The 12642-nt window shown below is 42.9% G+C and overlaps 1 protein-coding gene across 2 annotated transcripts in view; it reads right to left on the bottom strand.

Annotated features, from left to right (window-relative positions):
* LOC144931684 (CUB and sushi domain-containing protein 3-like) overlaps positions 1-12642 on the bottom strand; it is a 454944-nt gene that overhangs the window by 52818 nt on the left and 389484 nt on the right. For both annotated transcript variants that reach the window (XM_078855833.1, XM_078855834.1), the window contains 6 exons: positions 11340-11485; positions 10740-10820; positions 9955-10068; positions 6492-6680; positions 5219-5365; positions 4261-4449 (listed from right to left, as the gene is read on the bottom strand). In XM_078855833.1, coding sequence (XP_078711959.1) covers positions 4261-4449; positions 5219-5365; positions 6492-6680; positions 9955-10068; positions 10740-10820; positions 11340-11485 — 866 coding nt within the window. The remainder of the gene's footprint in view (positions 1-4260; positions 4450-5218; positions 5366-6491; positions 6681-9954; positions 10069-10739; positions 10821-11339; positions 11486-12642) is intronic.

Below are 12642 nucleotides of genomic sequence, written 5' to 3'. Positions count from 1 at the left end.
CGAGATGTTGCAACAGGATATCGTATCCCCTTCGTCCAGCCCATGGGGAGCCCCGATCGTGTTGGTAAAAAAAAGGGACGGCTCTCTGCGATTTTGTGTAGATTACCGGAAATTGAATAAAGTTTCGGTAGCGGATGCTTTTCCAGATTAGACCTCTTATCGGGCTTTTGGCAATTGCCCTTGGACGAGGCATCTAAACCGAAGACGGCTTTTCGCATGACGCAAGGATTGTTTCACTTTAATGTATTGCCGATGGGGCTGCACTCCGCACCAGCCACTTTTCAACGACTGATGGAGCTGGTGTTGACGGGATTGCAGTGGGAGTCGTGTTTGATTTACCTGGACGACGTCATTGTGTTCAGTAAGGATTTTGAGGGACATTTGCAGCGGCTGCGAGCTGTGTTTGGCAGGGTAAGGGGCGCCAATTTGAAGTTTAAACCCCAAAAGTGTCATCTGTTGCGAACTTCCGTTAAATATCTTGGTCATGTGGTCAGCGAAGTGGGGGTCGCAACGGATCCGGAAAAAAAATAGTTGTGTTCGTGCGTGGCCAGTGCCTAAAACGGTGTCGGAAGTACGCAGCTTCGTGGGGTTGGCGTCATATTATCGGCGATTTGTTAAGAATTTTGCTACGATTGCGAGGCCACTGCACATGCTGACTGCTAAGGGTAAAAAGTTTCTATGGGGTGATGATGAGCAGCGTTCATTTGAAACGCTCCGGGACACGTTGGCGGATGCACCGCCGCTCGGGTATCCAAATTTTGCGGAAATGTTTACGTTGGACACGGATGCCAGTGATACAGGCATCGGAGCTGTGTTGTCCCAAACGATTAACGGTGTTGAAAGGGTCGTCGCATATGGCAGCCGGGTACTGTCCCCGGCGGAACAAAGGTATTGCGTAATGCGCAGGGAATTATTGGCGATTGTTCATTTTGTGCAGTTGAATCGACCATACTTGTACGGGTGACAGTTTTTGGTCCGCACCGACCACGCGGCATTGCAGTACTCCTTGCGGATGGATCAACCCTCGGGCCAAATGGCCCGCTGGCTTGAGGTCCTGCAGGGATACTCATTTACGGTCCAGCACAGGAAGGGTACGCGTCACGTTAACGCGGATGCTCTGTTCCAGTTGCCTCAGGCATCGGGCTCGTGTCGGTGCTCCGAGGGATCGCCACGTTCTGGGCGCCGCTGCAGAGCGAGCCGAGAATGGCCGCTGCAGATAATTCAAAATGGGTTGACGAGACACTGGATACTGAGCCTGGGTTGTTGGGTTTGTCACGGGAGCGTTGGGTGCGGTTGCAAATAGACGATCCGTCGCTTACCAGGATGAGGCTACGGGCCTCTCGCTCCAAACAGTCGGATGATCGGCCTTTTCTCCGACTCATTGACGACCTCCTGGTCAGATGGGATGTCGTCTTACAGAAATTTTGTATAGTGGTGCCGCTGTGTTTACGAGGGAAACTCATTTCCGACACGCACGCGCGGTTGAGGCACTTGGGGGAGAAGAAAACCGCTTTGACTTTAAGTAATTATTTCTATTGGCCGGGGTTGCAGAATGACGTTGATTTGTACGTTAAAGCTTGTCACGAGTGCGCACGGCGGAAGGCGCCAGCCCAGCCATATCGGGTACCATTGCAATCGATACGTGTTTCGCGGGTTAATGAAATTGTGGCCCTTGATATTTTGGGACCGTTCCCCGTTACCCCGCGGGGTCACAAATACTTGCTCGTGGGGGTCGAATACTTAACTCGGTGGCCTATGGCATGGCCGTTAGTGGACCAATCAGCGGGATCAATTGTGGAGGCCTTTCTGCAGGGTTACGTTTTCGATAAAGGGGCCCCAGAGCACTTGCTTACAGACCAGGGAAAAAAATTTTCGTCCCGCCTTTTCAAGGAGGTGTGTGATGCATTGGGTACGAGAAAAATCCGGACATCCCCATACCACCCGCAAACCGACGGGATGGTCGAGCGTCTTCATCGAACATTGACATCTATGTTGTGCCAGCAGGTTAATTCGGCTCAGACGGATTGGGATTTACATGTCCCGGCGGCTTTGGCCGCTTATAGATTGGCCCCACACACTTCTAAAGGATATTCGCCCTTTTATCTGATGTATGGGCGTGAACCAGAAGCCCCGGCCTTGGTCAGGCTGGGTGTGAAATCAAAGAGCAAGTCGCCAGTGGTGGCTGTCCCCATGCGTGAGTCATTGGATAGGTTGAACGAGGCCAGGGAGGCCTCGCTGCGGAATACGGAATGAAGGCAGGCAGCTAATGAGCGTCTGTATGGGGGGCAGCCTCCACGGGAACCATGGCAAGTGGGGGACAAGGCTTGGTTACATTGTCCGATGGTGCCGGTGGGCACGTCACCAAAGTTCCACCGGCCCTGGCAGGGGCCCGTTGAGATTGTGGAAGTTCGTCGGGATCAAAGTGTAAGGATTCGCTACGGTCGACGGTTGTGGCACATTCACCCGTCACGGTTGAAAAGATATGTTGTGCCATATGATACGTCATCTCCAATCCCGGAACGGCCTGTATTGGATGTGTCCGACGAGTGTCCTGGGGGGCGATGGGAAGATGCACCTCAGCGGTTTACCCCCCGTGTGCCTGCAGGAACACCATCTTTGAGGTGACGGACACGCCGGGACGCACAAGGTTGTGGGTGGCTCTCGTCGAGAGATGGACAGGGGGATGGAGATGGACGCACGGTTCAGGCAGAACGCTGCCCTGTGGCCACGGACGGGGATGCCCTAGCCCCTGTTTCATTGAGTCGGGGAGACGACCGGCCGCGGGAACACGTTCACGACTATTAACTTTTACTTAAATTCCTGGGACTCGGGGTTGTATATATATTGTGCATCTGTTGAACTTATCGTGTACTGTGGGTTTCGCGTTTCGCGTTGTTTTAGCTGGGACGGCTAGTTTTTTTCACAGGGGGGGGGGGTGATGTAGGGCTTGAGTATAGCGCGCCACGCATCCCCCGCCTCTGTTGCTATGCAATCAAGCACAGTACAGTGGGGTGATGTGAGGTAATGGTTGTTGTTGTGGCTTTAGGCGAAGTGGGTCGTTAAGGGTTGAAACAGGTGTCAGGGTAGCTGGGAGGACACAGGCCAGTGATTGGCTGGAAAGGTAATTGGGCATTAGCTGGCGTCGCTCAGGCGGCGAAAACAAGGCCACGTGACACGGGAGGCCAGGGGGCGAGCGATAAGCGGGGAGTAGAGATAATTATGGAGATTAATTGGTGTGGGGATATAAGCCAGAGCACAACGGAGAGAAGGGAGTCCTGTACGAGTCGGCGTCGTGGATGGAGCTGCAGCAACGGTGCCCGGGGAGTCACAGAGCAAGTGATAGTAGAGTAAAGCGTAGAGAGACAGTGTTAGTAGAGTAAAGCACGGAGAGACAGTGGTAGCGAGAACGCAGTGAGCAACCAGGGTAGCCATGCATTGGAAGGATGCAGAGTAGGAGAAACTGTAGAGACGACAAGCGTAGCGATAGTGAGGTAGAGAGACGCGGAGCGATGCGGAACGGAATGAGGGCACGAAGAGACGCGGAGCGGTGGCGCAGCAGAGAGACGCAGAGCGGAGCGAGGCTGCGCCGAGAAGCGGAGCGGTGGCGTGGCGAAGGTGGACTCTAAGAGGAAAATAAAGAGAAGAGAAAGACAACCCTTGTACGAGTCCTACATATGCATACATTAACCCCCCCCGCCCCCCCCCCCCCCACTGGCCTTCACACTTGATTGGCTCACAAGTGACAGCATCACATGTATCCCTCTATTTAAGAATGAAACAGGAGGATTTCTCCACAAATCTGGCTTTCTCCTGAAGCTAGTTGTAATTCCTGGCGAAACGTCGTACTCGAATTATAAATGTCATGGGTTTACGCTCCAACACACCGGTGTGCTATACTAGTAACTAATTGGCATGTTCTGCTTACATGACAAACGTTACTAATTGGCTGTGTCCGGTAGTGGCGGGTTTAACGACACATTTATGTTGACCCAATCTAACCTAAAAAAACTCTATTATGGACATTAGAACAGCTTTAATCCAGATAAAACAAAAACTTTACATGTTTTATTCACAACGTACATCCTGTTAAAATGTGAGGTCTGAGTTTGCGGTGGCACGCATTTATGCAATGATGGAATATTGCCTCTCAGCCTTGTCAAAATTGACAAGAACATGAACTGTGGCATTCATTAAAACAGCTGGTGCAAGCTGATGCAATATGCTACATGTCATTGCAGAGATGGCATATCAGACACCCACCTTGACAGGTCGGGACAGCAGAGTCCCACATATGAAATCCTTGGGGGGCTTTAACACAGACGGCTGAGCTCTTCCCTATGAGCGTGTATCCTCTGTCACATGCCCACCAAACAACGCTGTTTAAATGCCCACCGCTTTGACTCGTGGCCGAGCCGTGAGCCGGTGCTGCTGGAATGCTGCAGTATTCGGCTGTGGGAGGAGAAACATGGAAAACACTCTCAGATTATTTGAACCAATACAGAGTTTTAGGCACTTGCAATCCAAGCATGGCCTTTTGTGTTGGGCCGCATGTTCAGCATATTCTCTTGAGTATTCGCGATGCGCTTCTGCGAGAAACTTTCACCATTTGCTTCGGCAGACATCTGTAGACATCTTACTGGGCATATGTGTAAAAGAGCTTCATAGCTCATTGGATTCCTCAAGTCTAAATAAAGATTCTGATTTAACTCCTGAAGATGCCCGCAGTAGTGGATGGCCAGAGCTTGGACTTCCCTCGAAGACTACACTTGGAACAATAATTTAAAGTGCTTCCATAAAATAAACCTTCCCTAACTCCAAGTCACACTACCATACCTTAATTCCACATTTGTTATTTCATTATTTTCTCCCCCAAAACGCAAACCATCTCCATGTGTCCAGCACCTCATGATATAGATAGATAATAGTTGTGTATGCCATGTTAAAGTTCATATTTCGTTTTAAAAGCCATATTCAAAACTGCAGTTAGCGTGGGATGCCAGACACAATGAAATGTTTTAGCAATGCTAAGGGCTATGATCATAGACTTCCCGAAATATTCAAGGCTTATGCCGCAAACATGAGTTGTATAAGCTACCCGGTTACATCCGGATTGTGCCTTTTTGACAAATATTAGCCTTAAATAAAAGATACAGACAGGGCTCATGAAGTTGTATTCATCAGTGTAATGTGAAAGAGGGCAGGAGAGAATTTCTGTAACCTGTGTATCGAATGCGGAATCCTTTCTTGCTGGTGGCCTGGTCGGACGCCCAGCGCAGATGGACCTGATGGCCTGTGCTCGTCACGCTGATCGGTGCCGAGTAGTCCCCACTCAGGGCCAGCAGTCGTGGACTCTGGCTGCTTTGCCCTCCAGGGGGAAAGAGTGAAAGAGAAGCAGCGGGAGAGACGCAGCGAGAGCCGGAAAGAAGAAGAAAAAATAATGACTAAGATTGTGATCTTGAATGAATGATCGTTTGTCAGAGGTTTTTTTTCGTGAGAATGATGAGTGCTTGACTGGGCAGCAGGGACAAAATGACATAAAATAACCGTGCTATTGCGCACATTCATATCGGGATTGTTATAACATTTACTGGTAATGCTTAGAACTGTGGTTCTAAAAACTGTTTTATTTTTGTTTCTTATACTGTACAGTATATATTTGTTTTAGGTATTGCCCTGAGTATTTATGAAAAAATAATGCATCGTAAAAGAAGCATCGATGATTCAGGCTCATGTTAGAAGCCACTACTCCTGAGTTATGCATAGACAAGTGCTTTAAAGGTTAAGTGTGAGTGCGTATTTGCAAATGCTGAATATTTTGCGCTGACAGGGATCACACAGGGGAAAGTGCTTTGTGTTTGCAAAAATATTCAAAAACACTGACACGTGCTTGAGGCAATGCTTCCATTAAAATTACACTATCTCAACCAAACTGTATTTGATTTTTGTGCAGATATATATAGAGTACTGTATATGGACGTTGGAGGAAACGTGGCAGTGGTTTTCGCATTGCACTAAGAAGGTGGTAACCCGAGTGCAGTTGCAGCCATGGCTATTATCCGTGGTAAGTGATATCTGAATCAGTCATGGGCATTCCTTCACTAACCTACACTGATCAGTGTGAAATATGATGAAACTACACCCATGACTAACACAACCTTCATCGGGCAAAGGTCGCTAAATTATTCCATTAATCTGAGACGAAAGAATGCCAGGGATAACTGCTTTCATAAATAATTATAAAAACAAAGTTGTCTTTAAAGGTAATCTTTTTCCAGTGGGAAAATTCCAAATTCCTATGGCAGGAGTGAGTCCATCCATGACAGGAGTGAGTCCATCCCAATTGAACCATGTATTATGACCATTATACTGCCTGACTGACTATATAATGACTCCATTATTTATGCGAAAGCTTTGTATCATCATTCCAAAAAAGTATAAACATGCATACACGTACATCTTACGCTCCTATACTGTAGCGGCATCCCACTTACCATCAAATATCTCCAACTCGTCATATTGCTTTTCACTTTGAAATAATTCAATGAACAAGGTTACATTGTATGCCTTTTCCACGGATATGGTCCAAAGGCATGTCTGCAAATATGGGTAGTTGGCTGGATAGCTTGGGCTCAGAATCACACCCACGGATTCCGTGCGGACTTCATTTGTTGGACACAGTGCTGCAACAGAGATCAGGCAGTGGGAATTCTCACCGAAAATATATATATATTTTTTTAGATTGTTGTTATTAGTATTGTTATCATCAATGTAAATATGCAAGTGTATGCAGAGGTATGAGCAAAAATATGGGTGTGATTGGTAGGACATTTTGTACGCAGGGATTGCGTCTCCAGTGATGCTGAAATGTTATTTTTTATATTAGAATAAATAATCCTTCCGTATAACCGCTCGGGTAAATTATTTGAGCTGTGCTGGCATATGCATATATATGTATACACATCCACGAATGACTTCAGGTGTTGGTTGAACTGCACAAAGCTATTTTTAGGAAATAATGGAAATGCTAATTTTGATGCATGAAGTGTCTGTTTCCGAGGAAGATCAGAGCTGGACTCACAAATGGGTGACGAGTGAGAAGGAAGGATATATTTGATTTTGAATGATGATTGAATGATTTATTTTGGAAGAGTTCAGAAAGATACTTACATTTAAGAACAAATCACTTCTTCACGTGACAGGAAACCACATACAATTTTACAGATTGCACAATATGCTAAAATTAATAATTCACTAACACATTTTTTTACGTTAAAAAAAGCTGTGCAATGCATACACAGTGATGTTCTATTCACCTATTTGTAAAAACATACATTCTTCCTGCTGCCAAATTCTAGAGTTGTTGTAAAATCGACGGCCAACCTTCAATTGTCTGCTCTTACAATATCTGGAAGATTGGATTTGGGTCTAGCCCCTTATCGCTGACCTCTGGGTGCAACTCCAAATGTGTCTCTTTAACACGCCCTGCGTCATCCGACACATGTGTGCCATCTATTTCAACTTCCGTTTCCCGATTACCTCTGAAATCTCTTCCTTTGCTGCATTTTGTTAAACAAAAATGTTCAATTCGCTTACCATACCTTTCCATGAAATTCCTAGCATCCTCCACATCTCGTCAAAGTCCAAATTATCCATAAAGTAGCACCTGCCTAAAACACCTGTCTTTTAAACACTGAAGTTGACATCTCCACAATTACCAAGCAAAGTAAGATGGACTAAATGGAATTTACTGTACATAATAACAAAATATTAATTAATGAATATATTTAGATTCATATCAATAGGTTAATTATTGTATAAAAGCACATGTTCCTATGACCATAGCAAGAATACTACATATATGATTAGTCAACTTATCACAATTGCATTTTTATAATATTTCTTGAACAACGTTTAAGAAGGCAAACTATATTTACATAACAGACAATTACATATCACAAATGAAAGGAAATTGCAACAAAATTCATAAAATACCAAATTCTATGCATACATCTGAAAACAAAATAATAATACTAGGATTGAACATTGCTTTCAACATAAAATCCAAACATATGGGATCAAATGATATATGTTTTAACATCACATTTTACGTTAAACAGCAAATACTATATTCGACAAAGTCGGGCAAAGATTAGACAATTTTTATATTTATGAATGATTGTAATATCGACAACGTATGCCAAGTGTGGGTGGATGCAGAGCATGAGGAGAATAATTACGCAGCAACTATATTTGTTTCCCTTTCCAGTTGCAGAAAAGCATACAAAATCATATTCATACCTTGGCATTACGATAAACAGGGAAAATATGAGGATCAGTCAGAACCTAGTGTTCACGAAACAATCCTGTCCAACTGCAATATGGCATATGCGTAGGAATATGACAGTTGCAAAGGCAAGATGTAGATACATTTTTTTAAAAATGTCACATGCTGCATTGTATTAAAACAGACACTGATAAATTGATATTCACAAAAGTATTTAAAGCCAAATAAAATGCCACCCGAATGCTTCCTTCCTGCAATGAAACAAATTTGAGTTGTAATGCATGTGTTGCAGTGGCGTTTTAAATAGCACCCTGCTGTAATTGTGTTCGAGCATTGTGAGTACATGTCTGAGACGAACCCTGTCAAGTTAGGGGAATGCACACATTCTACATGTCACCTTTCTCAACATTAAAACCTGCCAGGTAAAACATTTAAAAAATGCATTATATAAACTAAAAATAAGTCGACAAATAAAAAGGTGACAGAACAATTGCTTCGATGAAAATGCAAAGGCGCCTTTTCTCGCAGCTAGCAAAATCAAACTGCTGTCAAATTAAGTTTGTTGTATGCTGCTCTCTTTGTTATTGCTGTATTAGTATTACAATTGCTTATTTAGAAAAGCTTCCCTGAGTCCTCAGTCTCTCTTTCATTAAGGTTATGCAAAATTTTCACGGGAGGCAATTGCTATATTTTCCAATTAAAAAATGTAAATATATGCGTAACATTTACATTTGGCATATTTGGACGATGATGCCAGCATGCAATGGCATACTCTTCTTAAATTACTTAACAGGATCTTTAATATCCACCGTGAAGCAGATGGTGCCTTTTTACACGCTTTTATTTAATTCACTCTGTCTGTTGTTGTTGTTGTCGTATCCTCAAATCTTGTAACTCAATTTTAACCCACTTCCCAATGTGCTATCGACTGCAAACTTCGTATACTTATGTCTTACTGATGACAATACTATATTCTATCAAAAAAATAACAATTTAAGCAATCTTTTTTATGCTGAATACCTCTGCATCAAGTGACGAACGTGCTATAACTGGACCTCTACCAAATCCTCATCACCATGGTATCTAAAACTATTACTACTATAATAAGCTTGTGTTGTGGTTATTGCAAACATGATGCCTTGTATAAAGGTGTCAGTTTTTGTACTAGTTGAAAGGGTAAAAACCTATTACTACATGGGATGTAGACTCTGTGGCCTTCTTACGCACGCTTGGTGCGGTGTACTGGGTTGTAGTTTGCGGCAGTGCGTGGTGGTGGTGGTGGGCATGTGGGGTGTTGGCATCCGTGACCTCGGCTGATTGTTTGTGTTCTGCTCCATTGTTATTTTCCAGACTTCTCTGACACCGTTGCTGGGCTATTGTGTTTGTACGGGTCACAGTATTGTCTCCGCGCTGGTCGTGTGCCTCCAATGTTCATCCTTTGTGTATTTATTTTCATTCTTCCCCCCCCCCCATCCCCTCTGTCTCTTCCCATATTTCTGCCCTGGAGTATCTTGTATATTTCCTGCGTATTTGCAAGTGGCTTTGAGATGCCGTGGCATACAAGCGAATAATAAATAAAATTCATCATCCTTATGAGTACGTATGTATTTTTTAAAAGGGGCCTTAGTCATGACTCATTGCATGTGTGCAAGACGGCCTCTATGACTCACCCTCGCACGCTGGCGGAGTGGTGTCCATCTGTAGACGGGTTCCCAGCTGGCAGGTGAGCACGTCGCTGTATAAGATCGTAAATCCGGCCTCACAGCGATAGTGAACTGTGTCCCCTGAGCACAACACATGACCTCTCAATGAGCACTGTTCACTTATGTATTCTACACACAACTATAACATGACTTGCAAATTAAGATGTCTGCCAAACTTATGCCCTGTGCCAATAAATTTATACGAATATGTAGCACACATATTGGGTTAAAAGACACAAAAAATCTGTTATATTCCGGAGAATATAGCGCTGCATACATAACAAAAAACCCAAATTCATGTGGTAAATCATTCTGCATAGTAGTAATAAAGGTAGTAATGCATTCGCTTGAAAAACACAATACGTTTGAGGACTACCAGTCGTACTGAACAACTTAGCAGTGCACTTACTGGTGCTACATGGCACATCTACTGGTCACACTCATTTTGGTGTCAGTAAAAGTTAAACGATTTACATCTGAATGCAATTATACAATTGCATGGTTTAAAAAAGTATAGTAGACCACTCCTCAATTCTATACAAATGGCATTCTTCTTTGCATAATTTGTTTACATTATTAAACTGTTAATACTGTGAACGTGTTTACCTGTTTAATGTACGTACACGCTTTACATAAGTAAGATACATTTATTCCGTAGTTTATATTTAATGTTAGTTTGTGTGTGTGGAATCGGTGTCGAATGCACGATATCAGCATCAGTTGGCAATCGAACTTGCTGCATGCATCATTACCAATTTCCAGCTCTTTATCCTGCATCAGTGTTTCAGCATGCGGCACAGAAGGCGGTAATTGGCACACGCGCAACTGGTAGGCTGGTTAGGAGAAATACAAAGAGCATTAAACAAAAAAATCCTTTTAATTTCAACCATCATCAACCTCGTTATCTCACAATATATTTTCAGGAACACATTAGCAGATGTACAAGACAATATTGATCCAAAATCACACAAAATTCCATCGTAATTATATCATATGCAGAAATACATAGCCATGTCTTTGTAACCACAGAAAAACGTAAAGCATTCATGTCAGGCTAAGCAGTCTAAACGTACACAATAACTCATCTACACTTTACTTAAAGCTTAATCTGTTCAAACCCATTTGAATGCAACAAACAGATTATTTCTTAAATTTATTAATTAAATACCAAAAACTATCTCAACGGTATTATAAGACGGACTGTTTTCATTACCATGCTATAGAAAACGGAGTAATTCCGCTATGTTTGCAAAGCTTACAGATAACGCATTATGCATATTTAAAGTCACGAAAAAAACACAACAGCCTCTCTGGTACGATATAAATGAAAAGCAAAGAGAGTAGGACACTACCATAGTAGCTGAGAACAAAGAAGCCCCCAGTGGAAAAGTCGCTGTGAAACTTGAGCAGAATCTGGTTGGAAGTGCTATACACAGACTCCAGGGCAGTGTTGCCACTGAATTGGCCGAGCTGTGGTGCATTCTGTTCAGGTCCATCCCTGCACACAATCACCGCATGAAGGGTAACCAGTTCGAAATGTGCAAACGACCACAGGATGAATGTGCTGGCTGGACATGAGATACGGAAATGAGCGTCTGGTCTTATATTGCTTCACTCATGCCAACAAAAATCAGGAACATAAATGATCCCTTCAAATTCTCAACATGACCTTTTTTCATATAATTAAAGCTATATTGTTTTATTCACACCCATAACCTTTACAATAGGCTTTTGAAATTATTGGAAACACTTCCTCTCTTGAAATCATGTAAAACAAATTCAATGAGATGGTATTTTGAATGTGTTAAAAGAGCACCTATCATGGTTTTGTTAGAGGCCTATGCTATGCAAGTGGATGTTGTGATAGCTTTTGATTAAATAAATACCAAGCAGTGCATGCCGCTATAAAACACTATACTTAAACATTTCAACACTCTTTCATTGTGAATAATATGAAATGTGATGACTATGCAGCAACCAAACACAGCTTGAAATTTAGCCAGGTTCCTAATTTTCAGTCATGGAGATGGTTTTAAGCCCAGTCACCAATAATTGCACAACTAATACATCACATACAATGTGTTTGTTTCTACTTAATTTGGCCACATTTTAGCTTTGACAATTAAAAACATTAGTTTGATAACCATATGACGAGCATTTATCTGTAGTAGGCTGTGTGGGACAGTCTGCACCTGAATGGTGTGGAAAAATAAGATGGCATGCAATTGAAGGGATCTCAAAATTATTTTTGTGAGGTGTATCTCCTTCTTAAAACCCTGTTATGAAACCAATTAGGAAAGTTTAAATGAAATTTACGAGAGAAAAAAATAACAACGTAATGGTGTTGTTATTTACACAACCACGTGAAAAACGTAATCAGCACATGGATAAAAGCATGTCCGCAACACCATAATATGTGGTGTTACATTATTTGCGATAAAATAAATAAAACGTAATTTGCTCATGTTAAATATGGTTATTGGTTAGAATAGGCATTATAATTAATTTGTTATAATCATGTTACCCTGCCCACACACCAAACGTTCTCACGAGCATACAAAATAGGTTTAAGAAAAGAACATTCCAATTTAACTTAAACATCAAAGTGTACACCAATTCCGTACCCAAAGTAGAAGAAACACAAGTACAACTGAT

Source organism: Lampetra fluviatilis, chromosome 4 (assembly GCF_964198595.1).
Source record: "Lampetra fluviatilis chromosome 4, kcLamFluv1.1, whole genome shotgun sequence".
Classification (NCBI taxonomy): Eukaryota; Metazoa; Chordata; class Hyperoartia; order Petromyzontiformes; family Petromyzontidae; genus Lampetra; species Lampetra fluviatilis.
The sequence above is the reverse complement of the archived record's forward strand: the minus strand, read 5'-3'. Positions and strand labels throughout refer to the sequence as shown.